Source organism: Saccopteryx bilineata, chromosome 8 (genome assembly GCF_036850765.1).
Source record: "Saccopteryx bilineata isolate mSacBil1 chromosome 8, mSacBil1_pri_phased_curated, whole genome shotgun sequence".
NCBI lineage: Eukaryota > Metazoa > Chordata > Mammalia > Chiroptera > Emballonuridae > Saccopteryx > Saccopteryx bilineata.
In genome coordinates, this window is record NC_089497.1 from 25,843,081 (window position 1) to 25,865,994 (window position 22,914).

Sequence of the window (22,914 nt, forward strand, 5' to 3'; positions counted from 1 at the left end):
AATCTGATGATTTTTTGCTCTATTTCTTTAAAAAACGTCATTGGAAGTTTGATGGGAATTGCATTGAATTTGTATATTGCTTTGGGTAATATAGCCATCTTGATTATATTTATTCTTCCTAGCCAAGAACAAGGTATATTCTTCCATCTCATTATATCTTTTTCAATTTCCCTTAACAATGGTTTATAGTTTTCATTATATAAGTCCTTTACATTCTTTGTTATGTTTATTCCTAAGTATTTTATTTTTTTTGTTGCAATCGTGAAGGGGATTATTCTTTTGAGTTCCTTCTCAGTTGTTTCATTGTTGGCATATAGAAAGGCTATTGACTTCTGTATGTTAATTTTGTATCCTGCGACCTTACTGTATTGGCTTATTGTTTCTAGTAGTCTTTTTGTGGATTCTTTGGGGTTTTCGATGTATAGGATCATATCATCTGCAAAAAGTGATACCTTTACTTCTTCTTTTCCGATATGGATGCCTTTTATTTCTTTGTCTTGTCTGATTGCTGTGGCGAGAACCTCTAGTACCACATTAAATAAGAGTGGAGAGAGTGGACAGCCCTGTCTTGTTCCTGATTTAAGGGGGAAAGCCTTCGGTTTAGTGCCATTTAATATGATGTTAGCTGATGGTTTATCATATATGGCCTTTATCATGTTGAGATATTTTCCTTCTATACCCATTTTGTTGAGAGTCTTAAACATAAAAGTGTGTTGTATTTTATTGAAAGCCTTTTCTGCATCTATTGATAAGATCATGTGGTTTTTGTTCTTTGTTTTGTTGATATGGTGTATTACGTTAACCGTTTTACGTATGTTGAACCATCCTTGAGATTCTGGGATGAATCCCACTTGATCATGATGTATTATTTTTTTAATATGTTGTTGTATTCGATTTGCTAGTATTTTGTTTAATATTTTAGCACCTGTATTCATTAGAGATATTGGTCTGTAGTTTTCTTTTTTTGTGCCATCCTTGCCTGGTTTTGGTATGAGGGTTATGTTGGCCTCATAAAATGTGTTTGGAAGTATTGCTTCTTCTTCAATTTTTTGGAAGACTTTGAGTAGAATAGGAACCAAGTCTTCTTTGAATGTTTGATAAAATTCGCTGGTATAGCCGTCAGGGCCTGGACTTTTATTTTTGGGGAGATTTTTAATGGTTTTTTTCTATTTCTTCTCTACTGATAGGTCTGTTTAGGCTTTCTGCTTCTTCTTGACTCAGTCTAGGAAGGTTGTATTGTTCTAGGAATTTTTCCATTTCTTCTGGGTTGTTGAATTTAGTGGCATAAAGTTTTTCATAGTATTCTACAATAATTCTTTGTATATCTACGGTGTCCGTGGTGATTTCTCCTCTTTCATTTTGGATTTTGTTTATATGAGTTCTTTCTCTTTTTTCCTTGGTAAGTCTTGCCAAGGGTTTGTCAATTTTATTGATCTTTTCAAAGAACCAGCTCCTTGTTCTATTAATTTTTTCTATAGTTTTTCTGTTCTCTAATTCATTTATTTCTGCTCTGATTTTTATTATCTCCTTTCTTCGGCTGGTTTTGGGTTGTCTTTGTTCTTCTTTTTCTAGTTCCTTAAGGTGTGAAGTTAAGTGGTTTACTTCGGCTCTCTCTTGTTTGTTCATATAGGCCTGAAGTGATATGAACTTTCCTCTTATTACTGCTTTTGCTGCATCCCATAGATTCTGATATGTCGTATTGTCATTTTCATTAGTCTGTATAAATCTTTTGATCTCTGCACTTATTTCTTCTTTGACCCATTCATTTTTTAAAAGTATGTTGTTTAGTTTCCACATTTTTGTGGGATTTTTTTTCCTCTTTTTTGCAGTTGAATTCTAGTTTCAAGGCTTTATGATCAGAAAATATGCTTGGTACAACTTCAATTTTTCTGAATTTGCTGATGTTGTTTTTGTGGCCCAACATATGGTCAATTCTTGAGAATGATCCATGTACACTGGAAAAAAATGTATACTCAGTCACTTTGGGATGAAATGTCCTGTAGATGTCTATCATATCCAGGTGCTCTAGTGTTTTGTTTAAGGCCACTATGTCTTTGTTGATTCTCTGTTTGGATGACCGATCTAGAGCCGTCAGCGGTGTATTGAGGTCTCCAAGTATGATTGTATTTTTGTCAGTTTTTGTTTTAAGGTCAATAAGTAGCTGTCTTATATATTTTGGTGCTCCTTGGTTTGGTGCATATATATTAAGAATTGTTATGTCTTCTTGATTCAGTGTCCCCTTAGCCATTATGAAATGGCCATTTTTATCTCTGAGTACTTTTCCTGTCTTGTAGTCAGCATTATCCGATATGAGTATTGCTACACCTGCTTTTTTTTTTATGTTATTTGCTTGGAGTATTGTTTTCCAGCCTTTCACTTTGAATTTGTTTTTATCCTTGTTACTTAGATGAGTTTCCTGTAGGCAGCATATAGTTGGATTTTCTTTTTTAATCCATTCTGCTACTCTGTGCCTTTTTATTGGTGAGTTTAATCCGTTTACATTTAGTGTAATTATTGATACTTGTGAGTTCCCTATTGCCATTTTATATCTTGCTTTCTGTTAGTTTTGTGTCTTGTTTGATCCTTCTCTTTCGTTTTTCTATCTTTTGTTTTTATTTGGTTGTATTCCATACATCTTTCCTCTGTTGCTATCTTTTTTATCTCATGTGCTTCTGTGGTGGTTTTTTCAATGGTGGTTACCTTTGAGTAATGAAAAGGGTCCCTACCCTGTTCATTGTAGCAAACTACTTTGTGAGTACTTTTGCACTCCATCGTCCTTTGCTACTGTTAATCTCCATCTTCTCCCCCTCTTTCTTTTTGTTGTTGTCACAGTTTAAATTTGGTTTTATTGTGTTCTTCTTGGAGCTTTTACTTGTGGCTCTGTTTTTTTTTTTTTTGTTCTTTGTATCTGATTGGAGAACCCCCTTTAGTAATTCCTGGAGTGGGGGTTTTCTGATGATAAATTCCCTCATCTTTTCTGTATCTGTGAATGTTTTTATTTCTCCTTCATATTTGAAGGATAGCTTTGATGGGTATAGTATTCGTGGCTGAAAGTTTCTCTCTTTCAGGACTTTAAATATTGGGGTCCACTCTCTTCTAGCTTGTAGAGTTTCTGCTGAGAAATCTGATGATAATCTAATGGGCCTTCCTTTATATGTTGTATTCTTCTTTTCCCTGGCTGCCTTGAGAATTTTTTCTTTGCTGTTGGTTTGTGTCAATTTCATTATGATATGCCTTGGAGTAGGTTTGTTGGGGTTAAGAAAACTCGGTGTTCTGTTTGCTTCTTGAATTTGAGGCTTTAGTTCTTTCCACAGGCTTGGGAAGTTCTCATCTATTATTTGTTTGAGTATGTTCTCCATTCCATTTTCTCTCTCTTCTCCCTCTGATATACCTATTATTCTTATGTTATTCTTTTTGATGGAGTCAGATAATTCTTGTAGGGCTATCTCATTTTTTTAAATTTTTGAGTCTCTTTCTTCTTCTCTCTGTTGTGCCTCAAGTTGCTTGTCTTCTATTTCACTAATCCTCTCTTCTATCTGACCTGTTCTATTAGCTAAGCTTGTTACTTCGTTTTTCAGCTTGTGAATTGAGTTTTTCATCTCTGTTTGATTTGTTTTTATAGTTTCAATTTCTTTGGACATATATTCTTTGTGTTCATTGAGTTGTTTTCTGAGCTCCCTAAATTGCCTTTCTGTGTTTTCTTGTATATCTCGGAGGACTTTTAGTATTTCTATCTTGAATTCTCTGTCATTTAGCTCCAAGGTTTCCAATATATTAAATTTTTTCTCCATAGATTTTTCCTCATCTAGCTGTGTTACCTCTCTTTCTTTTGTATCCATGATATTTGATTTTCTCTTCCTTAATGGCATCTGAGGGTGGGTTTGTTGATAGTATTAATGAGATTTAATAAAGAATAAAAAGTTAAAAAAATAAAAAATCAAAAAGAGTTGTTTTTTTAAAAAAATTAATAATGAAATAAAGAAAAATAAAATAATAATTTTTAAAAAAAGGAAATTATTCCCCCCTCCTTTTTTCCTCTCCTCTCCCCTTTTTCTTGAGAAAATCTTGTGGTGAACTGTGAATTATAACAAACAATGCCTGTGATGGAGGTCCTGAATTGGGGAAAAGTAATAAAGGGGCAAAAAAAAAAAAGAAAAAAAAAAGGAAAAAAAAAAAGGGGGGGGTGGTATGGACCCACAAAAAGCAAATAAGGAAAAAATTTGGGTCAAAAATAAAATGATTTGCTTTTAGTTGTTGGTGTTGTCTAAGAGTTATGATGAGAGGAATAAGAGAACAGAAAAATGGGGGGACAAATTAAAAATATACTATTGTATTTAGTGGAACAAGAACTAGATAAAATGGAGAGTCAGGGATGGGAGCACTGCTAGTGAGTTAAAAAGGTGAAGTAAAAACCCCCCCAAATGCCACAAACATAAGTTTGAGTCCCAGATAATTTGTTTGTTATTGATGTTTGAATGAGAGGAGATGTAAAGGAGAAAGGAAGAAACTAATATAGAGGGAGAAAAGAAAGAGAGAGAGAGAAAAAAAGAGGGAACCAGTAAAAGAAGAAAAAAGAAAGGAGAGAGAGAGAGTTAAGGGTTTTGGAGTGCAACCCTCATAGAGAGAAAGGAAGAGGAGAAAAAAGTTAATGGGAGATGTAACACTTATGGGTAGTGTAGTTCAAGGAGAGGAGAGAGTAAGACCGGCAGAGAGTTAATCGGCCAAATTGGAGGAGGAAAAAAAGTATCAAGAATGAAGATAAGAGAAACAAACGAACAAATATAATAAAATGGGATAGGTTATAAAGTCTGCAGATTATTCTTGATTTTGAGAGGTTATCTTCTTGTTTTTTCTTTTCTCTCCCTCTTCCTGGTCGGTGACTCTGTACCCCAGGTTCTGCCCCTTTGGCACGCTCAGGTAGAGGTTTGCAGTTGATAAGTCTCTATGGCAATGTCATGTATTGTGCTTTAGTCTCGTTGGGAGTCAAGGCTCATTAGCTTTCATAGGCTCCGACAGTGAGAGAGTCCGTGTTCCTGGAGCCTTTCTCCTAGTCTTTCCTTCCTCAATTAGTAGCCTGATAATCCAGCTATGGGGTTGTTGCTGCCTCTGCCTGGATAGTAAGAGGTTCAAAGAGCTGGCAACTCCCCACTCTATTTCCACTCAGCACAGGGCTCTGGGTAAGGCTCAGTCAGTCAGAGCTGCTAGCATAATTAGGCGGGCTTTCCGCCCACTCAAAGACCTCTGGCTCTGCCACTCTGTCCGGTAACACAGGCGGGCACCCACTTCCGGGGTGCTTGGAGGAAACTCTCATTCACTATCTGCGCGCGCAGACCAGGATATCCGGCCAGTAGTCTCACGCTCTGAATGAAACCCCCAACCGCGTGGAAATTTGCAGCGCTGGAATTCGCTCTCGCTCCGTCCCCGTGCGCGGCTTTTGCAAGGCGCTGGGGCGGCCCAAGATTCCGCTTTTGCCCACACAAAGGCCCCTGACTCTGCCCCTCTGTGCGATAACACGGGCGTGCCCTGCCGAGGCACTCCGAGGAATCGCTCACTTCCTATCTGCGCGTGCACACCAGGATATGAGGCCGGCCGCGTTTCCCTGAGTGAAACCCTCACCAGCACGGAAAATTTCCACCGTTGGAATTAGTTCTCGCTCCCTCCCGTGCGCGGCTTTCCCAGGGCGCTGGGGCTGCCCAGAGATTCTGCTTTCGGCCCACAGAAAGGCCTCTGACCCTGCCTCTCTGTGGGGCAACACGGACACCCACTTCTGGGGCTTAGGAAGAGATCTCTCGCCCACTAACTGCGCACCGACCAGGAGACCGGGTAAAATGGCCGCTCCGCTTGTCTTTCTTTGTTTGGGTTTGGCGCGAGTGTTAGCTTGTATTGCCCGGCTTGCCACAGGAACAGTTTTTCCTCCGCTAGGATCTCCGTGCCACAGCCTGGTTCGGCCTTTTGTGCCTGGCCTGGATGTATTCACCCCCTTTGCCCGCCTCAGTTTCTATATTCACAGTTACCAGAGAAAGCCGCCCTGTTTAGGTTAGTGAGGAAGGCGGAGCATTTCTTACTCCCTATTTCCTTCAGGATTTGGTTATATATTTAGCCAATTTTTCACTCGACCATACCTTCGGGTGTATTGTGAAGCATCTGGAGGCTCCAAGTATAGGTTTTTCTGTTTCTGGTTGAAAATCTTGTTGAGTTTTGGGGGAGATTTATCGGTATCGCTTCCTACTCCGCCATTACTCTGACGTCATCTCTCCTTAACATTGATTTTTAAGAGTTTCTTTTGTTAAATGAGACTAGCCTTGCAGCTGCTTAGGGTCCTAAGGTATCTAGGGTGTGATTTTTTTCTTTTCTATTTTCTCTCTGGAGATACAGAAGTGAGCATGTAGGTATGAGGGTAATCACTGTTTTCTTTTACTACAAGTTTTCTTAAGCTATGACCCAAATTTGAGTAAGTTATTTGGATTTATCACTGCCATTTCAGTTACAATTAGCTTTCCATCAGCTTTTTTTTTTTAATGAGAGAAGGGAAGACAGAGAGACAGAGAGAGACAGACTGCCATATGTGCCCCAACTGGAATCCACGCAGCAAGCCTCCTACTGTTCAATGCTCTACCCATCTGGGGCACTGCTCAGCAAGCAAGCTACTTTTAGTACCTGAGGCTGGAGTCTCCTCCCAGCTATCCTCAGTAACCCAGGGCAACTCACTGGAACCAATAGAGCCATGGCTGCAAGAGGGGGAGAAAAAGAGAGAGAGAAAGAAGGGGAGAGCCTGACTTGTGGTGTCGCAGTGGATAAAGCGTCGACCTGGAAATGCTGAGGTCGCTGGTTCAAAACCCTGGGCTTGCCTGGTCAAGGCACATATGGGAGTTGATGCTTCCAGCTCCTCCCCCCTTCTATCTCTCTGTCTCTCTCTCCTCTCTCTCTCTCCTCTCTAAAATGAAAAAATAAAATAAAAATTAAAATTAAAAAAAAAGAAAGAAAGAAGGGGGAGAGGTGGAGAAGCAGATGGCCATTTCTCCTGTGTGCCCTGATCAGGAATCGAACCTGGGACATCCACACACCAGGCCAAAGCTCTCCCATTGAGCCATCTGGCCTGGGCCTCATCAGCCCTTTCTGTGTTAAGAAACAGGCTGTGTGCTTTTATTTTTACAATTTCTTATTTTATTTTTGAAATAAATGTTTATATGCCCATTGAATTTGATGATTTTCAATAAGAAGAAGGTATAACTTTGAGAGAGATATATATTAGAACCTTAGGTGTTAGGGTTAATTTTTAGTAAATTATTTGACTGGTATTTCCTTGAAAGAATATTTGATTGCCTTTTTTTGTTCTTTGAGAAAAGAAAGTATTCTGATTCCACAATGATTGCCAGTTGCTTTAGGAATTAATTGTCTTGTTCTAACATTTTATGCCCAAAAGTACTTCAGCTATTTGGCCTACTTTATTTAGCTTGCAATAGAAAACGACAACAAAAAAAAGCTCACTGTGGTGAGGTGGCTTTTTAGAGAACCCTTAGGCATAAATAAATTAAGTACTGTTCAGAGCTCTTTACATCTCCTATCTCTTCTAACAAACATTCACATCAAATGGGATTGCCCATAGATCCATCAGTGAATGAAGGATTCTTAGGTGCTGTAAAGTATTAAACTGTATGCACAGACTTTTGGCAACTTTAGTCCTATGCCAAACGTTTTCCAGTGAGTAAAAGTTCCTGCCCTTATTTAAGACAAGAACACACATGAACTATTCACCAGTGTGAAATACTTAGATTTATGTAAACCTTGTAATTGCAGAAAATGCATGATGAAGTAATCAAATCTGTCACTAATTCTGTTAAAGTAGTTGGTCAGTTCTATCAGCTACTTGATTTCACATGATAGAAACCTAACCTGAAATATTCCAACTTTTCCATCTCATGCTGTTTATTTCAATTTTGGGTTTTTTTTTGTTTGTTTATTTGTTTTTTGTTTTTTACAGAGAGTCAGAGACAGGGATAGATAGGGACAGACATACAGGAACGGAGAGAGTTGAGAAACATCAATCTTCAGTTTCTTGTTGCGACACCTTAGTGTTCATTGATTGCTTTCTCATATGTGCCTTGACTGTGGGCCTTCAGCAGATTGAGTAACCCCTTGTTGGACCCAGCAACCTTGGGTTCAAGCTGGTGAGCTTTGCTCAAACCAGATGAGCCCACACTCAGGCTGGCGACCTTGGGGTCTCAAACCTGGGTCCTCCACATCCCAGTCCAACACTCTATCCACTGTACCACTGCCTGGTCAAGCTGTTTATTTGAAATTTTTTAAGACTTAAATGCTAATATATGAAATAATTCACTACTATATAATATAGGAAATAGCTCAGTAGAGCAAAACTCAAATTATACATGTATTAAAGGATAAACTGAAACATATAAAAATGATGAGTTTATTGAGCCTACATCAGTTTGAGTCAGGCAGCATCAAACCAGAAGCAGTGAGGGTGACTCAGCCGACAGGAGCTAGAGAAAAAGATTTATAGAGCAGACAAAAGCAAAGCAAGGAAATTATTTTATTGTCTATTGCTTAAGCTGTTGCTTAATTTGGAAAAGTCTAGTTGTCTATTTGTGACCAGTTGTTCTTAGGTTTTGATATCTTAACCTTGAGGCATTTATAGGAATTTACTATGGCTTAGGTTTCAGTTTGCTTACATAGGCTCCCAAAGCATTAGAGCCATCTCAGTCTAATGGCTTCCTTACCTAACACATTGTTTGAATGGGTAGAAGAGAAACCTTCTTTGCTATGGTCATTCTATGAGTCCTTTTCAATGAATGTATATAGGAATTACAATGAATAGAAGAAGCTTTGTCCCTTGGAGTGTCTTGCTTAATAAAAACTCTTGGTTAAGCAAGAGTTAGTTGTCCTTCAAAGGGTTGCCAGGAAGAATGTCTCATGACCTATAGGAGTATTTGTTTTAAGACTATAAATGTTGGATATGTTTCTTGAAGTGGTCTCTAGTTTCCTTGTACAGCCCCAGGATGGTTTAGAGCAGGGGAAATATTTGTTTGTTATATGAGAGTTAGAGAAGATTGGTTGGTTTGCCCATGAAAGATATTCTCTAGGCCCAGAGTCCTTTGCTATCTTTAAGAATTGGCTAGTCCCAGAATGTGCAGTCTGTCCCAGGCCAGCAAGTTGGACAGCAAAACATAAAATACAGAAAATAAAGATAGAAGACCTGGTCCAGGCCTCACCAGGCAATTACTTTAATTCATAGATATATATTTTTTAAATCAGCAATGTAAAACTGTTGTTATTAGTCTTTGCTTTAATTGCACTGATGAGGACCAAGGGAGTTAACATTTGTGAAAAATCTTTGACAAGTATGTATAAATTCAATATATAAACAGTTGCCCTCAAGAATCATTACATCTCAGGTGCCCTTGAAGTTTATTAAAGAACAAACTTTTTGTTGTATTACTAATTCTTGCTTAACCAAAACTTCTCATTGAGAAGGAAAACTTGATCATCCAAAAGTTTGTAATTCACCTATTCATTTTTTGATTCAAAGAAAACGCTTATAAAAGGACCATCAAACAGAAAAAGCTTTCTTCCCTACTCATCCAGGCCATAAGAGCAGATATAGTAGTTTGCAAGATAGTCTTCTCTGAAGAGCATGTATGATTTATTTTTGCTTTACTAAGTATTTTTCTATATTAGATATATTGGTAAAATTTTTATCTATTGGTTTTTTATTTTAATACCTACATACAATATTTTTAATGAGCTTGGGAGTCAGAGTTTTTTTGGGTTTAGTACCTGTTATGTCAAAGCACACGTCACCTGAATTGATCAACTTAGTAGCAGATTATTGATGGGTTTGATATATAATTCCATTGTGTAATTTCTACAATTATCACGTTTATGTACATGTAAATATTTCATAGCAGAGAATAAATTACGTGTTTGTTTGTTTTAAATAAGAACAAAAAATTTTACCCATTGTGTATATGTATGTGTACAGGGCTAAAATGAAGCAGAGTGTATGCATATAGGTTAGTGTTATACATTAATTTCTATTTACTCTTCTCCCTCTGTCTAATTGAATCTTATGATTCATTAAGGTTTAAGTCCCTCATTCTTGGCCAAACCTCCAAAAACCATCCCGGTTCATGAGCCTTGCTATTTTTTGTACACTTACTAAAGCTCATGATACACTACAATGTCAGTATTTAGATGGGTCCTTTTATGTGAGTCCCTATGAGATTATTGGATCACCCCTGACAAGCAATGGGTGTGTATTCAAAATACTTTTCACAGAATCTCACTGTTAATTCTAGAAAATACTCTCTGAAGTTCAAGAAAGCAATTTAGAAATGAAATTTTTAAATACAGATCTTTTCTTAAGTTTGCTTGGTAGATAATACAAATCCTTTATTTGTGAACATTTACATTAGATAATGGAAAGTACTTACTGTTTTAACAGTCTTATAGACTAAAGAAAGTAACCATTCAATTAAGAACTATAATAACTGAAACTCAGCCAAGATTTATTAAATGACTGTATAGCCAATTAAAATGAGAAACTGAAACATAATATATTAAGTTACTTTATTACAAACCACTAAAGTATAATATCAAGAAATCAAATACTTATTTATAAGCCTATTTATATATGTAGCCTGTTTCCCCAAACTGGCTATAAAGTTACCAAAATGATTTTTTAATTCAAAATTACAACTATATCCAAATAAAATACAATTACACCATAAATTTATATTATAAAAATATATAATATTCTGTGCATAAATACTGATAATAACAATTTCAAGGTACTTAAAGATTTTTATTAAATGTTAAAATTTTTAAAAAGGATAAATAAGGTTTTTCTAGTCAAATAAGTGGCAGAATGCTTGTATGTAAACACATAGAAGATATTCCAGTGATACAGCTCAGAATAAAAGCCAAAGTGCTTAAAAGCTCATAAAAGCTTTTTTTTTTCTTTCTTTGCTTCCTTGTTCTTCTTACCTGGTGTGCTTCCAGTGCCCACTCATGCTGTTCCTAGAACATACCTGCACATTCCTGCTTCAGGGTGTTTGTACTAGTTTCTCTTCTCAAGGTTCACTATCTCACCTCTAAGATATTGCTTAAATGTCCCTGCCTCAGTAAGGCCTTCTCTGAACACCTCATTTAAAATTGCAACACTCTTTACCTCTTCCCTGCCTTATTTCTCCCCCCTCCCCTATAATGTGCAGATTATTTATTTATGATTTTTCTTTTCATTGTCTCTCCTCACTGTAAGTAAGATCCATAAGGCAGGGAGGGTTTTTGGGACTTTTTTGTATTTTTCCGAAGTTGGAAACAGGGAGGCAGTCAGACAGACTCCCACATGAGCCCAACTGGGACTCACCCGGCATGCCCACCAGGGGGCGATACGCCGCCCATCTTGGGGCGTTGCTCTGCCACAACCAGAGCCATTCCAGCGCCTGAGGCAGAGGCCACAGAGCCATCCCCAGCGCCCGGGCAAATTCCGCTCCAATGGAGCCTTGGCTGCGGGAGGGGAAGCGAGAGACAGAGAGGAAGGAGAGGGGGAGGGGTGGAGAAGCAGATGGGCGTTTCTCCTGTGTGCCCTGGCCGGGAATCGAACCCTGGACTACCTCATGCCAGGCCGACGCTCTATCACTGAGCCAACCGGCCAGGGCCGGGAGTTTTTGTTTAGCTAGTTCATGGCTATAGTCCCAGTGTCCAGAACAGTGCCTGACACATATTTCTTGAAATGATCTAAGGATTATCTATATCTATTTTCTTTTTTTTTTTTTTTCATTTTTCTGAAGCTGGAAACAGGGAGAGACAGTCAGACAGACTCCCGCATGCGCCCGACCGGGATCCACCCGGCACGCCCACCAGGGGCGGTGCTCTGCCCCCCAGGGGGCGATGCTCTGCCCATCCTGGGCGTCGCCATATTGCGACCAGAGCCACTCTAGCGCCTGAGGCAGAGGCCACAGAGCCATGCCCAGCGCCCGGGCCATCTTGGCTCCAATGGAGCCTTGGCTGCGGGAGGGGAAGAGAGAGACAGAGAGGAAAGCGCGGCGGAGGGGTGGAGAAGCAAATGGGCGCTTCTCCTGTGTGCCCTGGCCGGGAATCGAACCTGGGTCCTCCGCACGCTAGGCCGACGCTCTACCCCTGAGCCAACCGGCCAGGGCTATATCTATTTTCTATAAATAAATATGTTAAGATATAATTAAATAATGATAAATCTACTCAATCTCTAGCAAATTGGACATGAAGACAGATAGTAACCAGAGTGCATTTCTCATCGGTTTAGTTATTTAATCAGATATGCCATTTTACATTTTTATAACCAGGAACTATTTAAAGTGATATATATATATATATATATATATATATATTAACTAATTTATGTCTTAGAACAGCCCTATGAAACCAAGTACCTTTACATTAAAGAAAGCAAGAGTTTAAATTTAGTAACCCTTGCATGCAACTAATAAAGGTAAGATTCACCAGGACATTTGTAAATCCAAAACTCATGCTCCTAACCAGATCATTGGTAAAATCCTGCTGGCACATTGCTTTAACTAACTTCATTTGTATTCTTATTCATTTCTTTTGCAAAAATATAAAATTTAGAAAGCAATAATTTCTGTTTAACCACTGTAGTTTTATAAACATTTAGTTGTTGTTATTATTATTTTTGCAGTGGGATGCCATTACTGAAATGGATGAACACAATAAGCCCATTCACACATACCAGGTGTGCAATGTGATGGAACCAAACCAAAACAACTGGCTTCGTACAAACTGGATCTCGCGAGATGCAGCTCAGAAAATTTATGTGGAAATGAAGTTCACACTGAGGGATTGTAACAGCATCCCATGGGTCTTGGGGACTTGCAAGGAAACATTTAATCTGTATTACGTGGAATCTGATGAGTCCCATGGAATTAAATTCAAGCCAAGCCAATATATAAAGATCGATACAATTGCTGCTGATGAAAGTTTTACTCAGATGGATTTGGGTGATCGTATCCTCAAACTCAACACTGAAATTCGGGAGGTGGGGCCGATAGAAAGGAAAGGATTTTTTCTGGCTTTTCAAGACATTGGGGCATGCATTGCCCTGGTCTCGGTTCGTGTTTTCTACAAAAAGTGCCCCTTCACTGTTCGGAACTTGGCCATGTTTCCTGACACCATCCCAAGGGTTGACTCTTCCTCTTTGGTTGAAGTAAGGGGCGCTTGTGTGAAGAGTGCAGAAGAGCATGACACTCCTAAATTATATTGTGGAGCTGATGGAGATTGGCTGGTTCCTCTTGGAAGGTGCATCTGCAGTACAGGCTATGAAGAAATCGAGGGTTCTTGCCACGGTAAGAAACATTCAAAGAATTTTTTATACATTTAAATGATAGTTTTTATTTAACTATAGAACCATTCCTTTCACATTCTTATAATACTTATAGTTTTCCAGATGCAATGGTTTTTTTCATTATGTGATTTATTTTATGAAGGCTTATTAATATAATAAAGTTATACATTTAAAATATTTACATACCCCTGATAAAGATAATCTGTATGAATTGTGTTTGAATTTAAAACACATATAAAGAAATACAATGATTGCTTGATAAATAGTAACAAAGTAGAGATATTTTTTCTCAATAAATTATTTGTAGTTTTCTTTTCTATAGCCTTGTATTGAATTTATTGACTTCTTTTGTTAATTCTGTATTCCTAGTCATTAAAAAGGATGAGAATAAATAAGAAAAAAAACATACTTTTGTGAACATAATGGTCATGGATAATATGTGTGAATATTTAAAGATTTTATGTATTTATAAAACACTTCGGTTTTTGAATGTTGAAAAGTTCACTAGAGTCTTCAACGATGTACATGTTGGTCATTTGAAAATATCAATATTTGCATAAATAATCTGTAGTATATTTTTATAAAGCATGAGCTAGTTTTCTCCAGTATTGAAATTATATTTCAGTGAAGTTTATAATATAGATTCAATATTACTTTTTTATCCACTCATAACAAGGATTTAGAATAGAACAAAAATAAGTCACAAATTATCCTTTATGGAGACTGTATAATATATTTTAATTGGAAAATATAAAAAACTTATATATAAGTAATTATTTAATGAAATTAAGAAGACAGAGCTTGTTATAAACATACTAGACATACTATGGGTAGTTTTATCATATTTTAAAATAGAAGCTGGGCACTAATTGATAAATATAGTTTTGAAATATTTAAAGAATAGATTCATAATCTAACAATTTATGTGATTAGCTGTTATTAAATATTTGTATTTTTTCATGGTGTTGACCACAGAATTATAAGAATTGACAGTCACTAATGACTAAATAGGGTTTTACTTAATATGTTTGTTCTGTGAAATTGCACTCATATATATTATATATATATAAAGTAATGATCATTATAAGCTTATCTAGAGCTACTTCTAGACTCATCAGTTTTTATAACTTGTTACCTTTATTATAATTTATTTGATTGAAATGTGTGGCTACAGTATATTTCCTATTTCCTTTTTCCTTTTTCTATCCCCTGATAATATTTTTTATCAGCAAGCTATCTCACAATAAAATCTCTGAATTACATATAACTTAAATGGAAGATTAATTAGAATTTATATGAGTAAACCATACCTCAAGTAGTTATGCGCCACCAGATGTATATATACAAAGACACACACATATGTATGATTTTCTTTTGTTTTAGTTTGCTTAACTAAACAAATTGTTAGAACAATTAATTTATTAACATTTTATTTTATATTTTTAGAGAGAGGTAGAGAGAGACAGATAGACAGGAAGGGAGAGAGATAAGAAGCATCAACTGGTAGTTGTGGCATTTTAGTTGTTCATTGATTGCTTTTCATACATGCCTTGAAGGGAGCCTCCAGCCAAGCCAGTGACACCTTGCTCGAGCCAGTGAATCTGGGCTCAAGCCAGCAACCATGGATTCATTTCTATGATCCCAAGCTCAAGCTGGCAACCCTGCACTCAAACTGGTGAGCTTGCATCAAGCAGGATTAGCTAGCACTCAAGCTGGCAACCTTGGGGTTTCGAACCTAGGACCTCAACATCCCTGTTTGGTGCTCTATCCACTGCACCAGCACCTAGTCAGACTAAGTTATTAACTTTTATGAATACCTACTATCTGTTCATCACTTTGGTATTTTATAGAGATATATATGTATAAATAAAGTATATGTTTCATATGTTTCAGTTTTTTATTGCTATTGAGACAAAACAACCAAACACTCATTAATATAAAACCACAATGATGTATTATTTCTCAGGGCTCAGTAGCATAGTTCCGATTAATGTAGATCAAACAAAGGTTACTCATGCAGCTGTTTCCAGCTTGGAGCTTGACTGGGATTGAAATTTTCAAGATCTTTTATTTTCTAGGACCTTTCTCTAGATGGCCTCTCATCATTTAAAAGTCTAGTCCAAGCTTTTTTAACAGTACAGTGGCTAGCTTAAGAGAGAGTACGTCACATGGCCAGGTGTAAAGTGAGTATACACAGTGGATGAATACCTGGAAGTATGTTTATAGTAAGCTGTCATTTTGGTAGTATACCACAGTTCATGCTCTAGTTTCTCATGATTACTGTAATGTTTCTCTTTCATGCACAAAACCCACACCCTACCAAAGGGTTATTCCATTATGCCATTGTGTTGAAATCCAGAAGAACATCATTGAAATCAGTTCCAGATGTGAATGAAGCTAAAGCTCCTCTTGACCTGGAGAACTAGGAACTAGAATGAAACTTATTGTTCCTCACATACATAACACACGTGGGACAGATACAGGGACAGGGACAGGATAATTGTAAAAGAGTCTCCACTTTCCAAAGGCGGGTACACAGCAGTCACTGGTTCTTTGTGACTCTAAAATTTAAATAGATGTTATAAGGATCCATTACTGTAGAGGCAAGGAATGTTTTTGATTGGAGCCCAGTTCTGCTCTCTAGGAATGGTGCTCTATGGCTCTAGGCTTCATCACTCTGCCCTCTGAGTCATCCTGCTCATTTATAAGAATCACCCATGTGCTAGTTGCCAGTTTCAACAGCTGAGAAACATTTTTTATTTGGTCCATAACATTGTGAGCTATTTTTTCTATTTTCCAAAATGTAATGAGTATTATTACCTTTTCTTATCTCGTATAGGAATTGCTTTACTTCTCTTCGTTTCCACTCCTTACTACCCTTCCAGTCTTTACAAATTGTTCAGTTCCAAAGACAGTGCCTCATATTTACATTTATTTTGTTTTTTGTTTTATTTTGTTTTGTTTTTGCTGTAGTAGCATCCCTTGTTTTATACAAATTATTTACTTAACAATATGGAAATGCAGACTGTGCTCAGCTGGGTGGTTCTTCTGCTGGTCTTCTCTGAGGACCCTCATTCAACTGCAATGGGAGGTTTAACAAAGTTGGATTCTGATATGGCTTCACTCCTATGTGTAATATTTGAGACCCTAGGGTTGCTTACTGTGTAAATCCTGATAATTTTAATGTCCTTCACTTAGGAAATTATTCTAATTTTTTTCTTTCTTTCTGGCATAGCCATTCAATGCAATTATTCACCATAGCTTTTTAAAGGTCTTCACAATTTGATGCTCTTCTAACTTTTTCAAATTCTATCTCTTCTTCCGTTTTTATTACTTTTGAACAACTCATGCATATTTTGTATTTCTTGCTTTTTAAAATACTTTATCTAGATGCCTATTATTTCTTTTTCTTTTTTCTGCAATGGAATTTTTTCATCCTTTAAAGTCTAGCACAGATGTTATATATGTGGGTCTTCACAAAGGTAATCCTTCTGTCCTCTGTACTATAATTTTACTAATTATTTATGTATCTGTATCACCAAGACTGTCAGATAAAAGAGTTGTATTTGGAAATCATGTGTGTAATTAAAGGTAAAAATTTATTGATACAAATGATATTAAGGACCTGATAACCAGGCTCTCCTGAGTAAAGAAAGACAATATTGATATACCTATGGTTTGCCCAGCTTTTTCTTACTTCTTGAAATAGAAACGTTTTCTTCTAGAGGGGTTATAATGTTTTAGATCTAAAGTCTTTAGGAAATACTTTTATCTCTTATTTTATGAATCAGGATGCTAAGTTACTGAGAACAATGTTATTCTTTTAGGCAAATTAGTAACTCATACTAGCCTGAGAACTAAAGCCCAGATTTTTCTCAACCTGGTCTTTGTACATTTTCTTTCCATAATTCTTTTCCTTCTTCTCTTTCTCACTTTTTTCTTTTTGTTCTCTTTAATTTCCTCCAAGTCATCCATACCCTTACCTTGATGCTTCCCTACCAGCCAGACAGTGCACAGGAGCCCTAAATTACTGATTATTAACTAGGCCCTTTGCCCTGTATTAATTTTCTGGAGTCGGATACTGGTACTAATAGAACAGTATCTACACATCCACTTTGAAATTTAGGCTACTAAGAATGATGAAAAAATATATAGATTTATCTGAAACTTGCTGTTAGAGTTGATAAACAGGAAAAATTACAATGAGGTTTTAGGGATTTTTCTAATTTATTTGAATGGACTTGATAATTTTGGTTTGCTATGTAACAAAAACACAATAAGCTGGTTTATAATAGTATAAATATATATTTATTTGTAATATCAATATCAAATTAACGATGTATATCTATTCACATTTAAATAACTTATATTTTATTCTAAAGGTGCTACCACTGGATTCAGAATATGTGACTCCTTTCACTATAATATTGTCAAGGTCTATCTAGACCCAAATTTTAGAAGCACAAAAGAAAGAGGCATTCTAATCCTTGCTATAAATCAGGTTTAATTAGATATAAATATTATATTAAGAAGATATATTAAAATGTAAAGCCAAGCACAATAATATAGGTTATTCTACCACACATAATAAGTAGTATTTTATTTTAGCTCAAATCTCAACTTTTTTTTGTAACTATTTTTATTTTATTTTATAGGTTTGTAATTAAAACTATCATACTTAAGCATATCAATTTTACAGACTTAAGTTATTTTTAATTAATTTATTTCACTAAGGGTGTGAATTTAAAATAACATTGATACATAAATCATTAATTTACATCAAATAGTCTTTCTTTTAAATTATTTTAAAATATTTTAACACTATGGGAGAAATAATTAGAAATAACTGACATACAGTATTGAATGCAACCTTTATTATTTGTGAGTAGTGATGTGACTTATGAATCCTTAATAAATTCTTCTTAGAAAGTAATTTGGAATAAGAATAAATTTCATCAAAGTAATGGTACTTGTATTTAAAGATACTTAGTTAACGTTTAGGATTTTAGACCTGCTAGAAAATACATATTTATATTTGTATTTATTTTTATATTTATATTTGTTTATATATTATATCAAGTGGTACTTAAAAGCTTAAAAGAATATATCCTTGCCATATATATAATTTCCCCCCCCTCTAATTCTGTTTTAAAATTCAGGAGGAAAAGATATTGTCAATTCTTGGGCCATTGCATTATTGTTCACAGAAGTAAATGAGATATTCAGGGCCTTTGGTGACATACCTATTGATTTGCTCTCCTGAAGAATATTGTTATTAAGCTTTCATGGATCTGTCCTCTCCTCTGTTGCAGTTCAGAAACACTTATGATTTGTGTTTATGATCATCTGTCTAATCATGTTATCAGAAATGACTGTTGAAGCAGAGAGCATCAAGAAATTTTGAGACGCCAGAATTTGCAGGCATTTAAAAAGGGAGTTTGAGGATATGATGAAAAACTGAAACGTGAAATTCGCTTGAGTCAGTCAGAGCCTCTTTTGACTCATGTTTCTAGAGATATTTTTTAGTATGCTACTTTAACAATGTTTTTAATAGTGGCCTGATAATAACCTGTTTTTTTTTTAATTTTTCTTTTTTTGTACCTTTCCCCAGAAGAAGAAAACCATAATGGCCTATAGCCATGGGATATGACAATCCCTACTGTAGGATGCCTGTCTATTCTAAGGAACCATCATGTAAAGTCTAGGACTAGAGAAAACAGATTAACTTAATATTTTATAGGCTTCCAACAAGCTTATATATATCTTGCTGGAGTAGCTATTATTAATGTGAATCTTTGATTTTAACGTAAGATGGGATGGCCTTTGCTGCTTGAGATTTAATGTCCTTATATTCTTAAAATCTAATTATAGGTGAATATATTCATATGTAATTATAGATTGCTAAATGTGAACTACTTTGCCATGCATATGAAATATTAGAGTTGAGTATGTAATTTTCAGGATTATTTTATAAAATAAATAGCATACATTGCTTACATAAATGTTTTTATTTATGATGGTTGCTGTTTTGTTCAACATTTCTCTGGCATATGTTGAGTTCACCATAAAATTTCTCTATATACCTATTGGTGAGATATTATAATAAATATTTGCTTAAATGACCCATTTTTGATTCAATGAAAGAGTTACTTGGTCTTGATAGATTATTACTTTAATGTTGCATTGTATATTTCTGTTAAATTTGTTTTAAATTGGAATGAGGAAAGTTTATGTAATGCAATGAATTATAAATTTGTTTTAAACAATGTAAAAAGGTAAAATAATTAGATATATGCACTGTTTTCTTGGGTGAGAAGTTTAAATATTTGAAAGATACATTGATTTAGAGTTGTAAACAAATTACACGCAAAATTCTTGTTTGTCACTTTGAACTTAGCAAAAATGAATATAAATATTACATATAAAATAATAAATGGAATGACAAATAGAAGATTATTTGAAAAAAAAGACAATAAAGGAGAGCAATTTTACTGGAAGATATTAAAATATATCAAGAAAAAAGTATTTGAAACATGTAGTATATACTCCCATAGAGGAATATTTATCAAAGTTACCAAGTACAAAGGGAAAAAAAGTAGACTAAATTACATAAAATAGTTTAATGCATGATAATATAGAGACCACTAATTGGAAGACTGAATGGATTATTTAATAAAATGGATTTTACTTTATAGTGATTGAGATTGGGGAGAGAAGAACAATAAAGATTTGGTGTAGGCCAAGCACTACCATCAATTACTAAGCCCCCGAGGAGTTACCTTTGATATTGAAGGTATCTTTAGAACGTGGGTAATTGGCCTCCTTTGTACTTTAGGGATCTATCTATTTAGGGCAAGAAAAGTACCACAGAGAATTTCTCATTGCAAAAAAATGAAGCCTAAGGCAAAGTTAAGAACAAAAAATTTCTTACCTGTAGGATACAAATTAATACTTCCATGGAAAAGTATAATTATAATAAAACAGTATTTTTAAAGGAAAATACTAAATAATACTAAAGTGTATAAGGATGAAACTTTACAGGGACAATGATCTTTGAACCATAGATACTAGTGTTGCTTATACAATTTAATGGTTTGACTGCTAAATGGAACACATGTGATGTAATTCTTATACCTACTAATGTAATATTGAAGAAATCTAACATTGTATGCAAAAATGTCTCTTTAAATGAAGACTACTTTTCAAAGGGATAATGATCAAAGTGTATAAGAATTCCTAAAGGAGATAGCAATGTTTTTTTGAGAGAATATCCCTCAGAATAATAATTAATCTTTATTTATTTATTGTTTGATGACCATAGAGTAGTAGTATTTCATGAGAAATGTTATAACTTTGTTATGACAGTTTGACTCATCCCAGATGGCCAGCATTTCAGATTTGTCTTATATTTATTCATGAACAGGATTAAAGTGTTAATTCTAATTAAAATTATGTGTATATAGTTCATTAATAGGTTGAGTGAAGCCTCTAAGGATAAGTAAATTAAGCTTAAGATTATTATTTTTTTGTATGTGTGACAGACAGAGAGAGAGACAAAGAGAGGGACAGATAGGGACACACAGACAGGAAGGGAGAGAGGTGAGAAGCATCAATTCTTTACTGCGGCACCTTAGTTGTTCATTGATTGCTTTCTCATATGTGCCTTGACTGGGGAGCTACTGTATACAGCGAGTGATTCCTTGCTCAAGCCAGCAACTTTAGGCTCAATCCAGTGACCTTGGGCTTCAAGCCAGTGACCTTTGTGCTCAAACCAGCAATCATGGGGTCATGCCTATGATCCCACACTCTAGCCAGCAATCCCGCGCTCAAGCTGTCAACTTTGCAGTTTTGAACTTGGGTCCTCTGCATCCCTGTCTGACCCTCTATCCACTGTGCCACTGCCTGGTCAGGCAAGTTTAAGATTATTGACAAAAGTTTTATGATTGGAGAAAATTACTACCAAATGATTGACTTTTGTTGGTCAACATTTTTAATTTTTTTATAAAAAATTTTGAGTTAAAGTTAGGAGTTAAAAAAGAAAATAAAATTATACATAGAAGATATTATAGAAAAGCTTATATATTAAAAGAAAAGCAAGGGTAACAATTTATATTGAGAAAATTAGTGTAAAGCTAACAATGTAAAATGATTTTTTTTATAGGTCTATCTCTAAACAGAGAATGAAACCAACAATTGAACTTATCCTATTATATATCTCTTTGCTTTTCCAAGAGATCCAAGAGGGCTTGAATTACAGCTAATTCCATTTCTTAATACAGGAGGATCATCTGGGTCTATCAGGGCCATTGTTTGTTTGTTTTTGTGTATGTGTGTCTGTGTTTTCCATCTGGACCATCTTAAATGCCAAAATAAAGATGGTTTTCTAATAAAAGTGTTTTTTAAGGGCAAAACAAAAGTCATTAAGGCTTTCCAAATTTCCAAGTTGTAACAATTATAATATCAAAAGGAAAAAAAACCCACATATATATGTAATATATATATATATTCAATTAGAATAAGATGTGTGTGTGGAAGGCTGAGAGCTCATAAAGGATAAGTTAAAACTCTCAGAACGGAAGGGGCTGGGAGAGGAGTGGACACTGCTGGCAACAGCGGGCTGTAGAGCACAGCGCCACATCCAGAAAGCGCAGCTGCCTCAATCCCTCAAATGGCTCCCGGTTACTGAGAGCGTTACCCCGTTCATTTGGCTCACAGGAACAGGTAATATTTTTAAAATTAGAAACTGAACAGTTTCACTGATAGGAGATCTGTCAGAAGTGGTATTTTTTTAATTAAAAGAAAAAAAATTGGCCCTAGCATGTTGGCTCAGTGGATAGAGCGTTGTCCCGTGGGCAGAAGTCCTGGTTCGATCCCCAGTCATAAAAGAAGGTACATAAAAGAAGCTCCCATCTGCTTCTCTCCCCCTCCCTCTCCTTCTTTTCTCCCTCTTCCCCTCCCACAGCCAGTGACTGAATTGGTTCCAGCATGGCCCTGGGGCTGAGAGTGAGGAGTGCTGGTGTATCCTGATTGGGGGGGGGGGAGCATGCAGGAGTCGGCCTCACTATCTCCCCTCCTCTCACTTAAACAAAAAGAGAGAGAGAAAGAGAAAATTTAAAGAAATTCATTGTAAAATCATTCTCTCAGAATGCCTTTCTTTGGAATAGTTGCATTACTTGAATATCTTGAAGTTTGTCTATGATTTCCTCCCAAACAATAATACTATCTTGATTAATCTTAAAATAAAAAAAGAAAATCTCAAAGTGGTGAATGAAATAAACACTTAGGATTTATGTCTTATTAAAGTAGCTTAATATCGGTGTTGGTTGTCTAAGAAATTTCCTGCCTGTGACTGTTCACGTAAGAAATACAATGAATTGACTGGAAATAATGTGGATCTACCAAGAAAAAAGGAGTATAATGATAATGAATTAGGATTAATTCAATTTTGTACTGTAAAATTTTATAACCATATTTTCTCATTCAATGTGTATAGCAAGTCATTTAAATGATGGTCTTAATTATTGCTACTGGTTAAATAATTATTTCTGTCATTTATT

At 35.7% G+C, this 22,914-nt stretch overlaps 1 protein-coding gene across 2 annotated transcripts in view; it reads left to right on the top strand.

The window, feature by feature from the left end:
* The window catches only part of EPHA6 (EPH receptor A6), a 903,626-nt gene that overhangs the window by 164,338 nt on the left and 716,374 nt on the right, over positions 1 to 22,914 (top strand). For both annotated transcript variants that reach the window (XM_066240843.1, XM_066240844.1), the window contains one exon: positions 12,695 to 13,358. In XM_066240843.1, the coding sequence (XP_066096940.1) occupies positions 12,695 to 13,358 (664 nt within the window). The remainder of the gene's footprint in view (positions 1 to 12,694; positions 13,359 to 22,914) is intronic.